This window comes from Culicoides brevitarsis, chromosome 1 (assembly GCF_036172545.1).
Source record: "Culicoides brevitarsis isolate CSIRO-B50_1 chromosome 1, AGI_CSIRO_Cbre_v1, whole genome shotgun sequence".
Classification (NCBI taxonomy): Eukaryota; Metazoa; Arthropoda; class Insecta; order Diptera; family Ceratopogonidae; genus Culicoides; species Culicoides brevitarsis.
The window spans coordinates 34093647-34112617 of NC_087085.1; the positions used below are offsets into that span (position 1 = coordinate 34093647).

At 29.1% G+C, this 18971-nt stretch overlaps 1 protein-coding gene across 1 annotated transcript in view; it reads right to left on the bottom strand.

Annotated features, from left to right (window-relative positions):
• Positions 1-1946: 1946 nt before the first annotated feature.
• LOC134830228 (octopamine receptor) overlaps positions 1947-18971 on the bottom strand; it is a 71967-nt gene continuing 54942 nt past the window's right edge. Inside the window, exons 3-4 of the mRNA XM_063843643.1 lie at positions 2203-3527; positions 1947-2079 (exon numbers count right to left, since the gene is read on the bottom strand). Coding sequence (XP_063699713.1) covers positions 1994-2079; positions 2203-3493 — 1377 coding nt within the window. The 5' untranslated portion in view covers positions 3494-3527 and the 3' untranslated portion in view covers positions 1947-1993. The remainder of the gene's footprint in view (positions 2080-2202; positions 3528-18971) is intronic.

Sequence of the window (18971 nt, forward strand, 5' to 3'; positions counted from 1 at the left end):
AAAACCATTAACTAAAACAAAAGCGTCCCATTCATCTCATAAATTATGTCCAAAAATTGCCTTTATTCCTATCAAACACAAACGAACCCATTAGTTATTATTTTAGGACATAAATGTTTGTCTTGCTACCCTTTCAAAATTTTCTTTTTATACGTGTTCCTTCATTATTACAGTATTGTCTCCGAAATGCTCGGTCGAATAATGAACAGGCGGCAAATTGACCAAAATGAAGGCCGCATTAACCCTGAAAGCGATTTCTTCTCAAGGACGATTTTTGACTTGTGTGTCTGACTGTTGCGCCTTTTCTATTTTTTTTTCTTGCGATAAGAACAAAAGACACTGCTGTTGTCGTCATGTTGTCACGTCTGTCGCATAATTTGTCATTAGTAGAATAATTGAATGGTGAGACATTTGGTGATTTGATTGCGCTCGAGTTGCTACTTGTGTTCTACACGACGAAAAAAAAAGAACAAAAAGACGCAATGATGTTTCATCATCAAGAGAACAACAAGAAAAACAAAACAAATATTTTCCTTGACATTTTGTGTGGGATGTATAGAAAAATAGAAAATAGAAACGAAAAATTGAAATAATGACAAGAGATACACTTAAACAACAATTTTGTCCATTCCAATTTATGTCTTTATTGTCGTCATTATTGTCAAACTCTGATTGTCCTTTGTCTTCGTTCTTATTTTTCGTGTTTTTGTTTTTTTTTATTTATTTCAGGATCTGAAAAATATTTAAGTCTAAAAGTTTTTGCTGCAAAATAAGTCAAAAATATTAATTTATTTTATTTTATCGAATTTTTTATTAAAATTATTTTTAATTTATTTTTTTTTTATTTCATTTTATTTAATTTATTTATTTTTTTAATTAATTTTATTAATTTTAATTAATTAAATTTAAATAATTTTTAAATTTAATTAATCTTTTTTATTTATTTCTTATTAAATATTTTTAAAATTTAAAAAACAATTTTTTTATTTATTTTTTTAATTTATATTGAGTTAAACTTTTACATCAAAACTAAAAAAATAATTTTTTTTCTAATTTTTAAGCAAAAATTTAATTTTAATTTAAAATTTTTTCCAACCCTGATTCATTTACGTGAATAAAAAAAATAATGAACTTGACGAGGGATTTTTCAACGAAATTCGTTATTTCCATGTCTCAACTCTCGTTTCCCCTAAATACAATTCGCATTCAAAAAATACTTGAACTATTACTTTTTTTGCCATATTTCACATAATTGAAGTATGAATGACACAAAAAGATGACATTCCAATTCACTTACCTTCGTCTTTTTTTCTTCTTGTTGCCATTTTTGCTCAATTTCTGACCTTTTGTTAGAAAACCTCATAATTCATCGTTTAAATAAAATGCCAATAATTTTATTTTTTTTTCTTTATTGTTATTTTTCATCAATCATTCGATCAATCAAACAGAGATGATGACACATAATTTCTCATTTTTTTTTCTTCTCTTTGGGAAAATAAAAATTTGAATAAATAAACAAAATTCAGTGAAGAAGAAAAATTCTGTCACATAAGTTTGTTTCCCTCTCGTTTTATTTGAGATTCAAATTTTTTTTTTCTATACGAGACATAAAAAAATAAAAAGTGAATTATCTTGTCAAACAGGATAATAATGACGAACAAGGGGATAATTTTCATCTAATTTTGTATAAAATAATTTAATAATCTTAAAAAAATTATTATTGGTCTAATTTTCATTTTTTTTTGTTTTTCTTTTAATTTTTTTTCTTCTAATTTAATAATTAAATCTATAAAAAATTAACAATAAATATTTATTTATTTTTTTAAGCGCATGAATAATTTTTTCCTAATTTAATTTTAATTTTCTTCCTTATAATTTACTCACTTTTCTCTTAATTTTATTTATTTATTTATTTTTTTCTGTATAATAATAATTATTTCCTTATCCGAATTATCTTTTTACATCATTCGCGGCGACAATTTTTTTAAAAAGTCTATTTTCTAGTTTTTAGTCTCAGCAATTTCTTAAACGCTTTTCTAAAGTCCATGTTAAATACTGTGTAGATGATCGGATTTAGACCTAAAATAAAATTTAAAAAAAAAATTATTATTTATTTTAAATTATTATTTTGATTTTTTTTAATTAATAAAAAATTAATTATTTTAATTATTAATTTTTTTTTTCAGAAATTTTACAACTTACCCGAGTTCATGTACCCGAGCCATGTGATGAAATTGATAAATCGTTCCGAGGGGCAGCATGTGGCGCAAAACGGAACGATAACGTACACCAGAAAGAAGGGAAGCCAACATGCGATAAAGACACCCATGACGATGCCAAGAACGCGTGCCGCTCGTCGCTCTTTGGACAACGAAATTTTCTGTCGTTCCTCGATAAACTGCGAAATGCCTCCGGATTTCTTCACAGATTTCCGTTTGTTCTTCTTCGTGGGCGTGGCATTGTTGTGATTTGGCTCTACTTTGTGCAGCATTTTTTGTTCCTGCTCCGGCTTCGTGCTCTCCGACGAATTTTCCGGATTATATGTGTTGCTTTCGTCCTCGTTCGCAACTACCTGTAAAATTTCCGTGTCGTTCCCATTGGTTTTGGATTTCTTATCGTGATGCTTCCGACAAATGGGCACACTGTCACCCGCTTTATTGGCTTCGTTGTAATTAACCTCGCTGCTGACACTATCGGCATCACCTAAAGTTTCGAGATTTGGAGAATTTTTCGTCTCCTCATCTTTCGTCTTGTTGTTGCGAATTTGGTTGATTTTGGAAGCAGCTTTGGCGCGTTCCCGCAATCGACGCCGCGTCGCAATGAAAATCTCGACATAAACAACCGTCATGATGACCAAAGGGATGAAGAAGCTGCCAAGAGCCGAATATATCACATAGCCTTGGTTTGATGTCAATTGGCATTTGGTTTCAGGTGTGAATACTTCGGGCCAATCGTTCCATCCGAGCAACGGGGGCGAACTGATGAGCAACGATAACACCCACACCGACACAATCATCGATAAAACTAACTCTAACGTACGCTTATAGTCTAGGGGCTTGCTGATGGCCCAAAAACGATCGAGTGCGATGACACACAAGTTCAAAATGCTCGCTGTGCAACACATTACGTCAGCTGTGAGCCAAAATTTGCACACGTGAATGCCAAATTCCCAACGTCCGATCACGAGATACGCGACATTTAGGGGCAGCACGAGGGACGCAACAAAAATATCGGCTACCGCGAGCGAGACAATGAAGAAATTCTGCACTGTCTTGAGCGGGCGGTACGTGAAGACACTCAGGATGACGAGAATGTTGCCCGTTACCGTGAAAATAATGATAAAACTGAGTATTAGAACGGTTGCTATTGCCTCCCATTCCGGGATTGCCAAGTCGATGCCGAAAACGCTCGGATATGCCACACGCAACTCTTCGGGACACGTAAAGTTCTCCGCAAGTGACGGCTCCGATGTGACATTTAACGAAAAGTCCATGTTACAGCTCGAATGCAAACCGCATCTAGAGATACTGAAAAGAAAAAACAAAAAAAAATAATTAGATTTTTATTATTTTGATCGTTTTACGTGCAATCTCGTCCACTGCCGCCAAGGAAGAAAAGTAATAAAATGATAATTGAAATCAAAATGCAATCATATTTTTTTTACGGTCTGCAATAATAATTTCAATTTTTCCTACAAGACAATTGCAACGACTTGACACGACAGCAATAAAATGCTGAGAACAATCGATCGAACGTAATAAAAATGAAAATAAAGAAAAATTGTTCAATTTATGATTTTTCTCTCCTCTTCTATTTCTAAGAAAAATTCGTTTGCATTAATTTTCACAAAATTCTAGAGGTGCATTAGGTTTCATTCATCACTCGGCGGATATGAATTTCACCTGAAGCAGAGGAGGAGAAATGACAGACTGACGTCTAATTAAGTTTTGAAATTATAGTGCGATGATGATGGCAGAAACGTGATGAAATAAAGAGAAATGATGCTTTTTTTCAACATAAATTCTCGTGAAGTGCAGTGTCTTGTAAGATAATTGAGTTATGAAACGTCCGTTAAAGAGATTGGCTTCTTCGTGGAATGCTTTGGAACAGAATTTAATAAAGAAATTCTTTGACAAATTTAATTTTTAACAAGAATTTGACTAAAAATAGATTTCTTGGAGTTGTTTAAAAATTTATTTTGTATTAAAAATTCCATTTAAATTGAAATTTTCAATTAAATTTATTAAAAATTTTGCTTCTGAGGAAATTTTTTAAACCAAATTTTACTGTTTTGAGCGAAACTTGTCAGATTTCACATTAAAATTTCAATCAAATTTTACAAAAAATTCAATTTTTAAGAAGTTAAAAAGTTAATTTTAGCTTCATGAAAATTTTTAATGGTAAAAAAATTTATTTTAAGTAACGGTTCTTAAAATTTTTAACAATTATTTCTTTTGTCCTGCACAATATTGTAGGAAAAAAATGAAAATAATAAATTAAATAAATTTAAAAAAAAAATTTTTGAAATATAAAAAAAAGTTTCTTGATTATTTTTTTTAAATTTTTTTCTTGAAAAATAAGTGTTAAAATATACTTTACTTAGAAAAATTAAAAAAAACTCTCAACATAGAAAAATGAAAATTCTCTTGAAACTTAAAAAATGCACGATTTCATGTCAAATCGATTTCTGTCATTCTGTCATGTCACAAAATCGAGAAAAATTGCATCCAACCCATCAAGTTTCATCTAAAACATACAAAATGTGGGTCGTCTTCTGTAAAATTTAATTGTTTTACGTGCTCAAAATGTGCTTGCACGACACATAAAACTTTTTATTAGAAATCTCGTCTTCTTCCCATCTCAAAATGAGTGAAATTTATGCATGAGTCGTTGTCAAGAATCTGCCATATTACTCCCTTGCATGATAGTTAGCGATTTAGAATTCGAAGCTGAAACGGAAAAAAGACGAAAACGACAAAATAACGAGAGGAAAATGTTATTTCTGCACTTTAATTGCAACCGCATTCCTCGTTAAATGGTGAAAAAGGTAACAAACGAAAATATATTTCTGATGTATTTGTGAAGGAATGTCATCGTAAAATTTTATGACAACACACATGACGACAACGACAACGTGGTTTAATTAACTTTTACTGGCATGTCGATTAGGTCGTTTTCGACAGAATTCATAACTTTTCCGTGGCACGACAAAAGAAATATTTTTCAAATTGACTCACATTAAAAGTGAAATAAACGTCAAAGAGCAATAATAATTTAACTTTTTCATTAACTGTCTGGTCTCCTGAGTGGGAAAGGGAAAAAATAACTTTGATACGTTATAAAAGTCAACTTTTCATGTCATGCTCATCATCATCACTTCTCATGTGAAAAAAAAAAGTTCAGGAGAAATAGAGAAAAAAAATTAAACCGACAACAGTGACATGCAGAAAAAAAAACAAACGTAATTAAAAAGGATGAACAAATATCATCTATGGGTACAAGGAATTGCTGTGCATGTGAACATCATAATTTTTTTTTTTCATAAAAAATGTTTGACAGGTTAGTTGACAAAATAAACTTGATCGCTTTTAGTTGATTTAAAACATTTTTTTTTTAAATAATTTCAGATGAAAAATAAAATTTTTACATTTTAGTACTCCTCATTTTAATAAAAGATAAGCAAAAGTACAGAAAATTGGCACTAAATTTAAAATTTCGCATTTTTTAATTATTTTTTATAAAATTTTAATTAAAACTTAATTAAAAAATTGACGAATTTATTCAATAATTATTTTTTTCTCATTTTTGTACTCCTCATGTTAATATGGGACAGACAAAATGTACAGACAGACAATATATATATATTTTTTTTTTTCAAAAAAATCGAAACGCGGTAAAAATGATAAATTATGACGACGATAACTATCTTTGAGGTTGACTTTGTTACCGAGTGAAGAGCATTAAAATAAATTTATATTAATGACAAAAATGATGAGAAGTTTTTTGTTTGCCTTCAAACTAAAAGTTAATTGGCTCAAGTACTCTTCATACGTAAAAAGCAAAAAAATTTCCAGCAAATTAAGTACCTACGTCTAAAAGTGGTTTAATTTGCGTCTTTTTTCCTATTCCGATCCTATGCCACTAAAAATCCCTTTCATCATCCGAGATTTAAATTTTTAATTATAATTTTTAATGATATTATTATTCAACAATGTCCACATTGTTCGTCAATTTGTACGCAAAGGGCACACAAACACACACATATTTGATAACAAAAACTCAATTAATTTACTAAATTAGTACGAAAAATTGTTTTAGGGGCATAAATATGAGCGAAACAATAAAATTTTTGCCATATGCATGCGAATTCAGAATTTTGCCACACGCATGACACACAAGCCTTCCGCACAAAAGGAATTAATGAATTTTTCATTTTATTATCACATTTTTGCCACATGCTCGGAATAAAAATGTGTGTTTTTTGTGTGCGAGTTAGAGCTTTGTTTTGTGACAGTCATCATTGTTTTAATATTTGATTATTTTAATAAATACATAATCAACGGAATTCATGCAAGTTGTGCCTTTTTTTCTACGACAGAATGGAATTTATGAAAAAATTTCTTGCGGAAGTTGTCAGTTGATTTTTTTTTTTTGTGTCATTTTCATGAAAAAAATGTTAAACAGGTCAATTTTGTTCAGTTTTTTTCTTTTAGCTTTAAATTGAGAAATATTTTAAGAAAAAAATTAAAAAAAATTTAAAAAATTAATTAAAAATAATTAAACAAAAAAAATTAAAATAATTTAATTGAAATTAATTAAGTAAAAAATTATAAAATTTTATTTTTTCGCCTTTAAATATTTTAAAATTAATTTTTCTTTACATTTATATAACATTTTTTTAAATTTTTATTTATTTATTTATTTTTTTTTCAAATAAAATAAAAAAAAATAATTAATAAATCAAAATAGCAAAAAATTAAAAAAAAAATTAACTTCTGTCTAATGACCAAAAATCATAAAATACTGAAAATATTGTCTCACTTTATAAAAAAGTCGATAAAAATAAAGCACTTGACTGCAACAAATCCCTCTTCTATCTCGAAAAATTGGTCCATCAGAGTTGATTACTTTTACTGATCCCTCCATTACGAAGATTTACCAAAATCTTGATTGATGATACTTGCCAGAAAAAAGAAGAAAAACGGAAAAATCTAATCAAGATTTCACGTTCATCACGAAATACCGGGCGTTTCCATTAATAATTAGCGTAAATTAATAAAAGTTCAAGAAACTGAACCGTCTTCAAACCGTCCCGTCAGTCATTTCGGCGACGCGCATGGAAATTAATGAATTTTATGTTTCTTTGCAAAGCCGCAGGCAACTCAGATCATCCACTCCTCGACACTGATACTCGATTTAGAGATAAAACAGGAAAAGACGTTCGCTTTGTTTCCTAATATGATAAATAGCAAAATACATTAGGAAGATTAATGTTCAATTTTTTGGCGCAGGCTAAATACTTACACCAAACACACACCGAAAATTAACTCATCTCGTCTCAGTTTTGCGTGAAAAACGAGTCCATTTGTTAAATCTTCATTATTCACACGATGACCCAACTCATTACTCAACCTCGGAAGAACAAAAGTTTCCGTGGTTTGGCGATTGACTCTTCTTCGGTGCAAATCCATCATTCATTGTCATGAGGCATCGGAGCGTTATGGAAAGTGATTGATTGAAAAACGCGGCAACATTTGGTGTGTCAGTCAACTTTTCACCGAAAATTTGCCTAAATAGTTCCTCCGAAACAAACACACAACTTCTCGCATAATAATTTATGACATGGACTCCAGTTGTTGTTGTTGTTTAATTAAACTCTCAAGAAAAATTGTGTCATACACGCACATCGGCATCTGCAACTAACCAACATAAATTTTACATTTTTGTGCCTTTTTCTATTCTCGCCGCATTATTTGGGTCTCTGTCACAGTTTGTTTGTGTCGCTTTCTAACACTTGTCTAATGCCAGCTATCTCTCGAAATACACAGAAAAAATATAAATTTGAACAAACATTGTGTGTGTGTGTGTGCATTTGTTGTCATTGTGCCCTATGTTTGTTTATCTGGTAAAAATGCAAATAAATGTTGGTTGGACAGAGTGCGATAACATTGTTTCTTCTCGCTCGTTTTTTTTTCGTGTGTGTTTTCAAAGTAATACATTTATCACATATTCCAACCAAACCACTAAATGGATGCATATCGGATTCTCTCGCAATTTTATGTTCATTTGTGAGAAATTTAAGTTTTGCAATGTTGAATATTTGTGAAAAACATGCGAGATCTTAGATTTTTTTAAATATTTTTTTTTATTTTTTTAATACCTAATTAATTAAATTTAAAAAAAAAATTTTCAAATTGTTCATAAATTCTGTAAAATAAAAAATTTTGTAATTCAAGATATAATTTTTATAAATTATCAGGTTAATAAAATAATTTATAAATTTAATTTTAATTTAAAATTTTTTTATGTTAAAATTAATTAAAATATTTTTTATTAAAATTTTTTTTTAAAAAAACATTAAAAACTTTTATTATTTATTTATGTAATTTTATTCAAATATTTTATTTTTTTAAATTTTTTATTTTTTTTTTTTAATTTTGAAATTTTTTTTTAAATTTTTAAAATTTTTTTTAAAATATTTTTTTTTTTAAAGTTTTTTTTTGGCCATTTTTTTCTTTTAAATTTATATATCAATATTTATTTTAACTTAATTTAATTTTATTTATTAAGTTAAATTTAATTTATTTCAAAATTTTCTTCCTATTAAGAATTTCTTATACCTATTAAAAGTCTAAAAAATTTTTTTATTAATTTTTTATTTTTTTTTTTTTAATTCATATTTAATGCTCTAAGAAGAATTTATCAATAAATACAATTTAATAAAAAAATTTATAATTTTTTTTGAATAAAAATTCAAATGAAATTAAATATTCTTAAAAAAATATTTTTTTGCAACAATTTTTCAAAAAACCCGTTAAACGTAATTTTCTCACAATATCGTTAAAATAAACAAAAACACACATGAAATGTAATTTTTTGTTTGTTATTTAGTTTGTGTAAATAAACAAAAGATGTTGTCGTAGATAGAATTGGTAAGCCACAAAAGTGCTTAAATTTTAAAATGGGGGTTTTACGGTTGTTGCTTGCTAGATAAATGCAACATTTTCTACTGTTCCTCGGTTGAGACAAGAGACACAAAATGACAAAGAGAGAGAGCAAAAGCAAGATGATCCTTTTTACGGGGCATTTTTGTAAGAAGAGTGTTTACTTTTGCAGTTTTTGTTCTGTGTTTTTTTAATTCAAATTTAAACTAAGAGAAGCATTAAAAAGACCCATATCAAAAAGGTGTATTGTTGGGAAGGTAGACCGCTAAATGAACATGATGCGGCTTTTACGAAAATAGCAATGCCAACTTTTAAGGTAATAATTTTTCATTTGTTTTTTTTTTTTTGTGAAATGGGATAAAGAGACTTGACACGCTTTTTTGCCGTTTATTTACTTGTCCCTTTGACCGAATTTGATGGATGACTTTTTGGGCCATTTACTTTTTGACCTTGGATGGAGTGAATGAAATTAAAATTCCTTTTTGTCGCGACGAAATTTAATTTTAAAGACAAAAAAATCTCTCTTGTTTTGTCTTTTTTATATAAAAATAAAAAAAACAAAAAAAAAATACTTCTGGACAGAACAAAGTCTCTTTTTATGTAAATTTAGGAGAAAAACAACACAAATCATTGTCTGTCACAATCAATCTATTTACTCCATTCCATTTCGTTTAAAAACAAATAAATAAACAAAGAAGCTTGTTTCTTTCACAACAAATGATGAACGACTTCCAAGAATAAATTTTGCAATAATTCACAAAAATCTTTAAAATTTTCACAATTGCGCCACGAAAAAGCTGACTGACGAGAGTTTGGTTACAAAATAAACAACAAAAATTTTTAATTAAATTATATTCCTTTCAATTCTCAGTTGAGCAAGGCAACGGCAAGATAAAACGCGCGTCAAATTCGATCCTTATTCCTCTTTTCATAATCAATTTACAACTTTTCCCCCCATTTTCTTCAATAAAATATACGCGACAACGACAGCTTTAATTCAATCAAAAGCTGTAACAAAGTTAGTGTCTCACAACTTTAATGTCGCGCGAGGACGACGACACATAAAGACACACAAGAAACCTGATAGAGAGATGTGTCGCTGAAATTATTAATGAGCTAGCTTGACTTTTTGTTGCTCCGTAGCTAACAGGAAGTCAGATAATTGTGACAAAAATGTCACGAAAATTGTGCACGTGGACTACTCAAGCAATAAATCTCTTTGGAAATTGTGACAACAAATTTCGACAAAGTACTACGAGAAATACGGGAGAACAGGGAAAGATAAAATGGGTAGACCGTCAATTTCAAAGCACGTGTGGTTTTTCTCTATTTTTGATCTTTTTGTCATGCGATATGCCGGAAAATTTAATTAATTTTGGTTCGACGTACCTTATGTCACAAGTTTTGAACAATGAAAACTATCGGGCGTCTCCATTTTTGTGATGATAGAATGCAAATGTGAACTATTCTTACCGCATTTCGTAGAAAAAAATGCGGTTATATGCAGAAATTAACGTCTTTTAAGGTCACGTGGTTAAAAAAATTGAAATATGCATTGGGGTTAAAATTATAAAATGTGTAATGGGATGAAAATTACATTGCTTCAAACTTATAAAGTTAATCCCGTTGAAAAAATTTAAAAAAGTTTCAAAAGTGCATTGGGTCACGTGGTTAAATAAAATATGCCTTGGGACAAATATTTAAAATGAATAATAGGATAAACAATTTAATTGCTTTTTGGGATAAACTGACCACACTTAATAATTTAAAATAAAAGGAAATTTTAAAATGTGCACTGGGTTAAGTCACGTGGTTAAAAAATTAAAATGTGCATTGGGAAAAAAATATAAAATTTGAAATGGAATAATTTTTTTTTGTTTGACTCTGATAAACTTTAAACTATGAGATAATTTAACAGTTAAAAATATTCAAAAAACTTTAAAATGTGCATTGGGTCAGGTCACGTGGTTTAAAATCAAAAAGCGATAAAGTCATGTTTCCAATGATAACTTTTTATTGTTATAGTCGTAATAAGGAAGAAAGAGTGAAAAATATTTGTCGCAACGTTCCGCACAAAAGACGTTTGTCATGTAAAAAATGTTCTTTCTTAATTAATGGCCCTCATAAAATTTTTTCTTGTCATTTTCTTCGACATTACATAACACACATAATTTCCTTATGTACGGAATTTTCTTTGATTGGAACCTTTTTTGTAGTTTGTACAATGTAAATGACATCCGAAAGTCGTAAAATGACTGAAGGTAGGGAGCAGAAAAAAATGACGAAATTTAATGGGCTCGAGTGCCTCAGTTAAACTGTAATCAAAACAAAACCTTATTTAGCGATAAATTCTCTCAAACGGAATATTATTGGACCGTTGTGATGGAAATAAAATGCGGATGTCGAAGGAAAAATGGCAAAACAAAGACAATATGTGCTTAGCTTAAGTAATTCATGGCTCTGAGGAGGCGATCGTGTGTATGAATTTAAGATGACAAAGGAGATTACCTTTAATCAAAAAAGGTTCCGTTCCGTTTTTTTCTCCATCTTCTTCTTCTTCGGACAATCATAACAAGGAAACGACGAAACAATAGCGGCAACAACATCATTGAAACATCAAGTAAGTTACGTGGTTGGTGTTCCACTTAATTTAACCGCATAAAATAAATTACTTCTCCCCTTCGCCCGTTTTTCTCGCAACTCGAGCAGCATTGTCGATTTCTTCTGTTTTTATTGTCAACTCATCAATTTTAAATTCATCATGTTCCGTTTTTTTTTTCGTTTGCTCCGCCACAAAGAGACACAACTGATGATGATGATGATAATGGTAACAGCTTGAATTGGCATGTTTTATCACTTTTAAATGGTCGGGGTGGTTCAAGAGAAATTTATTGTGTCGCCGCAGTCTTTTGTGCTGATGTTTTACAAGGTTTCTACATTACAGGGGCCTCCGAAAGTGCGTGATAATGCCGTCAACTGTCGCGCTTACAGATAAAAAATGACACGAAAAATGATAAATGTTTGATCTTGTCGTGTCAAGGTGAATTTTTTCTTTCTTCTCGACGGATTAGAGACGAGATCAAAAGAAAAATTTTTGGAGAAACGAGGAACGGAAGCAAAAGTCACCACCGTAGCTAATCGAATTACGCGCAAAAATCGAAATACTCATTGAATGTAAATAAACAAATTTGATGCGTACCTACCTCCCACTTACATTGAATAAATCATGAAATTTCCTGTCACACTTTCCGTCACTCACTCATTCAGGCAGTCAGTTGGAACTCGCGCGCGCGGAATGTTGTTGTCGTCGTCGTCGTCGCTGTTGTTGATGTGTACGTGTGAGGATTCGCCCTAATCAAAATAGGCATTTAATTTAAAAATGTTCAGAACAATGGAAGGATTTTATACGTGAATTTATAATTTGTCATCGTTACTGACATGTATCTGACAGAGAACATTGATGTGGCGGAGTTTGGTACACGTTTTTAGACGAGGTTTAGTTTGGAAATTGATTTTGAAGCATTTTTAAGTCTGTCTGTTAAAATTTTCGAGTTTTCTTCTTTTTTTTCAAATTATTATTTGTCAAAAATAGAAATCTGAATATAATTTTATTTTAAATTTCGAACAAAAAAATAAAAAAAAAATCAAATTTCGCATAAATATTTAAGAACTTAGGGAAAATAAGAAGAACTTTAATAAAATTTTAAAAAAATAAAAATACGTCAAATTTTACAAGTTTATTTAAAAAGAAAAAAATTTAATGAATAATTTTTGAAGAAAATTTTATTCAGTTTTCGATTTTACAGAAAAAAAATATTTTTCAATTTTCCAAAATAAAAAAAAAATAATAATTTTCAGATATTTTAAGTAAAATAAAATGACATTAGGAATTTATCATAAAAATAAAAAAATGTTGGAATAGATTTCGAATCGCTGAACTAATTTTTTAATGTTTTTAAAGTTTTAAGAAATTTAAATTTAAATCTAAATCTAAATTTAATTAATTAAAAATTAAAAAATATTTTAATTTAAAATTCTTTATTTTTTTATTTATTTCAGGTATTTTTAAATTAAAATAATATATTTTAAATTGCATATTTGAAATTAATAAATTAATTCATAATTTAAAAAAAAACTTAAAATTCTTCAAAAATCCGCTATTATTTTTTAATCAACTTCCAAAAACCATTCAAAATATTGTTTTTGTGTTGTTTTTATCGCATCCTCACAAAAAAAATGCCATTGAAAAAACATGACAGATGCTCCAAAAGCCAATGAATGACTGATCTCATGTTTTTTTTTTATCACAAACAACGCATAAAATTCATGTACAACATTAATTAAGAAGATGCTGGAATATTTTATGACGCGCACGACATTAATCTCTCGAGCACAAAAAAAAATCTCAAGGTTATTTTCTTTTTCATTCATAAATAAAATTGGTGTCAAACACAAAAAAATTGCTATTTTTTTCTTGTTCGTATGAAAAGTTAATCACATTAAAGAACGATTCATTTTTCAAACAAACAAAAAATGTGAAATGATCAAAATTGACTGCTTTGCTTAATCTCGATAAAAAAAAAAGATTCTCGATAGAGAGGGAGAGAAAAAGAGACAAATTTTGCAAAACGAACCGCTCGTATCACTTTTTATTGCTCGCTTATTTCCCAAGACGACAAAAAACATGCCAACCAACAAACAAGGATTGGTTTTCGTTCCAAAAATGTATAAAAAAACACACAGATAAAATAACAAAAAAGGAAACAGAAAAAGATATGAACATGACTTTTTTATTGGGTGTATCAATGCAAAATACAAATCGACAGGTGTTCATCGTTCGGTCCCTGTGAGTTACTTAATTTATATTCAAATCTTGTATTTTCATGGTTTTTATTGACTTGTTTCCAATTTTGCGTGCGGTTATTGTGTATTTGTTACATTTTATTTATTAATGTTAATTTACAGTAAATTTGCCTTCTATTGTCATCGGTTTAATTTCAATCCAATCCACGTGCGGAACTACGATTTTTCTTTTTTTTTACTGAGGAAAAAAATAAAATTTAGTTCGACAGGAAAGACAGATGAAAGAAAAAAGTTGTTTGTTATGCTTGACCGATTTCCAAGAAAAGAGACATAAAATTGCTTTTCGATGTCAAGCTCAATGAAAGTTTCCTCCGCAATTCATTAAATAACAGAAACGAAGGAATTTTTGGGTCATAAAACAATAAAAAAAAAATATAATAATATCGAGAGAATAAACAAAGAATGGTCTGTTCTTGTCATATTTTTGTTGGATTTTTGCGTTGAAAAGAACCTGTCACGTCCATCGTGAATGATTTTCATGGTCAGAATAGCATCTTCGAAGTACTTTGCTTTTCCATGGTTAATAACGATAATATTTTGTTTTAGACCAGTGTGAGAGAAATTTTTCTCCTCACCATTAAATTTTTATGATTATTATATTATTATTTTTTTTCCTGACCCACGGAAGACGTTCAGACAATAGAAAACTGAGCAAATTAGATTTTATTATTCTAAGAAAAAATTTTTTTTTCTCACACGTTGGCAGTCGTCTGCTTCATTGTTCTCATCACGGAAAATATTTTCATTCAGAAAACAAAACAAAATATAACAACAAACAGGTTTTTGATTGATTATACTCGGGTGTGTGTCATACTTGTTCCTGTGCCAGTTATTATTATTATGCCTCTTCCCATCACGAGAATAACGATGAAGTTGAGTGTGGGAAAGGAAAAACAAGATTAAAAAGTGTTATGAGTGAAAGGAAAAAATAATTAAATCGCATTTGGATGCAATTTTTCAAAAAAAAATCACATTTTGATACTCCTCATGACTCTGAAGATTAAAAAATTTAAAACATATCACTTCATAAAATCAAGATGAATTTTTTTACTGATCTAATGATTAATTACTCCTAATTTTACAATTTAGTACTCCTCGTAATTCAAAAGATTATTCTCAAACGATATAATTACACATTTTCATACTCCTCATTTAATAATTTTATGCTCCTCAAAGAAATTTCTAATATTCCTCTTAAACTTTCGACTCAAATACACAATTTTCACATTTTTGTACTCCTCATTATAAAATTTTATACTCCTCAACGAATTTTTTTAATGTTTCTTATTCTATTTTTTATGAAGTGCCAATGTTTCACATTTTGATACCCCTCGTTTTACAATTTGGAACTCCTCAAAAGAGAAATATCTTAAATTTACTCCTCAAATACGAAAAAATCACAATTTTGTACTCCTCAAAACGAAAAAAAATAGTTTTTATTCATAAATCTACTTCCAAATAAGTGAAAAAAATTTTTTTTTTGAAACAAACGGACAACGTTTCAAACATATTATCAATTTTTTGGTCAAAATGTGTTACAAAAGGGTAAGAAAATTATGAATAAACGTTCTTGTCAAAACAAAAAAAAAATGATGAAAAAATGAACAAACCATATTGAGTTACTTGCAAAGAAGCAAAAAAACAATCATTCATCACCATGACAAAAATTGACTTGTTTGCGGTGAAAAAAATTACTTTTGTTGACATCTTTGTGTGTGCGAACATAAGTGTTCTGTCTTTCTTTCTTGTTTTTTCCTTTGTTTTCTCTCCCAGTAGTGACTGACATCCACTTGAGAGACATGACAATAAAAAGCGAATTTTTTGCCAATTTTTGTGCCATTCCGAGCACATTTTTTAACACATCGTAAATGTAAAAGGTGATTTTTGCTAACCCACGCAGCTGTTCACGAAACAAATTCACGAGCGGCCCAATAAATGTTATGACTTTGCGTGAAATGGATGTGTGGGATGTGTGCCAAAGTACAAAAAGAAATCTTGGAATTGCGTCAAAAGAATTTTTTTTATCTAAAACGAATGCAAAGTTCTTTTCAGACAATAAATGAAAGTGGTTTAAAAAGTACTCAACAAAAAGTCCTTTTTCTGGCTTTTCGTTAAATTGTCAAAAAATGACGAAAAATTACGAACGAAAATTACACACGAAGAAATTTGTGCCTGACACGTAACCCAAGCTATAAATCATCTACGTGAATGGAATACATTTTTTAACTCATTGTTGAGCTATATTTATCCGAAACTATACATATGTACCGAAAGTACAATATTGCACCAAACAATGATTTAACGTGAGCCTTTTTTGTTTGTTGGTTTGCTTGTTTAATGGAAATAAAATAAAATACAACCGAAAAAAAAGACAGAGGAAGAATGTTTTATTGTTGTAAAATTATTTACAAGTTCCGTGAGATGATCGTTGAACAAATAAATAAATAAATAGAGAAAAAAATAAATCAATTTTGGGAATGTTTATCCTGGTTTTAGTTTTTTTAGGGTGTTGTTTCTTGACAAAAGCTGTCAGAAGCTTTTTTTTTTTTTTATTTTTTTTTTATTTTATATATTTCTTTAAAATTAAAAAAAAAATATAATTAAAATTAAAATTAAAAAATATTAATTTGTGAAATTTCATTGAAACTTTTTAACAAACAATTTATTTTTTTTAATTCAAAAATAATTTTTCAAATGAAAGAAAATAATTTACAAATAACTTTAAAAATTTTAAATTATTTTTTTTTATTTTATTTTGTTTTTTTAATTATTTATTTTTTCAAGAATTTTTTAAAATTTAAAAATTAAAATTAAAAAATTAAAATTATTTTCTAAATTAAAATTAAATTTTTTTAATAAATTTAATTAATTTTTAAATTAAACTATTTTAATTTTTTTTAATTCTGAAATTAATTTTCTGAAATTAATTTACACAATTTTGGTCATTTCAAATCAATATAATTTAATTATTTATTTTATTTTTTTTCTTTTTGTTGAATATTTAAAAAATCCTTGAAAATGTTCAACAGTTGCTAAAATTATTAAAATTGTAATTTTTCCTCTGCTTGAGGCTAGGAAAATTATTTTTTGTCACACAAAATATCCACGTGATGCAAAAAAAACTTTCATTCACAAAAACCGTAAATTTTGTACGATGGATCACTTTTTCAACCCTCATATAGCTTAACAATGAAAAAGGCATAAAAAAAACAATAAAAGGTATTATGTACTTATTATGTAAGAAAGGTATTTGGGTAATTGCAAAAATTGTTTCCTAAAGTTATTTATACAGCATTGATGGGTAAAGAAAGGAATAAAATGACCAAACAAAGGATTACGGAAGAACAACAAAAATGTGAAGTATTGAGAAAATTGCTAGTTAAGACAATTTGAAAAGGTATTTAATTGGATTTCTGGTAAATTGAATTCGAATTACTCAATGAAAATAATCCATGTTTGCTCTATTTTTGTCAATTTTGTTAAAAAAATAGGATTTTAATCAATTAAATTTTTTTTAAAAAATTTTTTTTCAGTTAAAATTAAAATTTTCACTCAACACAATTCAAATTTCGCGGAAATCGTGATTAAATGTAACAACTTTGTTGTAAAATTACAAGAATCAACCGCAAATTTGTTCGTTCCTCAACCATTTATTGCTGTAGCATTTATTTCCATGTAAATTTTCAAACACAAAAACAGTTGTTGGAAATTGTTTCAACTGCTGTGGGCGTAAAGCTTGGCTATAATATCATTCATTTCAACTGAATTTTAGCGCAATTTGTCTAAAATCTACTAAAAATCGGATTACAAGTTTCACAGAACGAATTTGATAAATGGAAAGTTTTCGTCTTTGTCTCAAATTCGTCAATAAAATTCGTTTCAGGCTCATGACAACTGGAAATTGTGGTAAAAATAGAACGCAATATCCGTAAATTTACTTTTTCATCAAAATTGCTTGGATTCCCAGAAATGTTGAATTTTCATCAGCTAACTCTGCGGTAAGTATCTGCCTACACTCCTAAAACCCAAATTGACTCTGATTGAACATTTAACTGAGATTTGCCTTTGCAGTTGTAAAATGGACCAAAAAACAAATCGAACCCTCTTTAAACCGAAACACGTGTTCGCCTCCCTTCAATTCAAGGTAAAACCCATAAAGAAATCCTTTTGAATTGTTTTTTTTTCCTGTGAAGTTTGTTTTTTTTTCAAGCGCTTCTTTTTTTGTCGTCATTCCTTCCTGCTTTTTGTCTAAACAATGAGACACGTACGCCGATCTTTTGTGCGACGACTTTTATACAACTTTTTTTGAATGAACTGAACGAAATGAAAACCGAAAAACACAAATAAAAAGTACACACAAAAGAGGAGATTTGTGAATCCCACGCTCGAACAAACCACGACGTTTTCGTCTTCATCGTCGTCGTCGGTGCGACGTGTTGCGTGAAGAAAATGCTTAAAGCCCTTCTTTCATCCGCACATTTTTGCTTTAATGCGAAAAATTTTATTTATTTTATCTGTAAAAGTTGAGAAAACCTCTTCAGGACAATCAGATATCATCTCTCTTTTGCTGTCACTGTAATTGAAAAAGGACGATCATTATCTCTTCTTTGCCATGTTCAACTTTAACTTCAACGGTAAGACAATGCCGAGCGTTTCAAAAACAGGTCATTCCGATTATTGCGCCAACAAAACGTCGTCCTGTTGAATCTAGTCTAGCACGCCATTTGCGAAGCAGAAGACGAAGAAAAACCGACGAAACAGCCTTGGGAATTGGAAAAACACGAGAAAAATATATGTAGAGAGAGACTTACACGTGCGTTGCGTCATGCCATTATATTATTGTTATGTTATGCTGCAACATGTTTATTGTTAACACCATGTAAGTTATTCTGGATTTTTCCTCAGAGTGACAACACAGTAGACAGACGTTCCTAATGTTTTTCA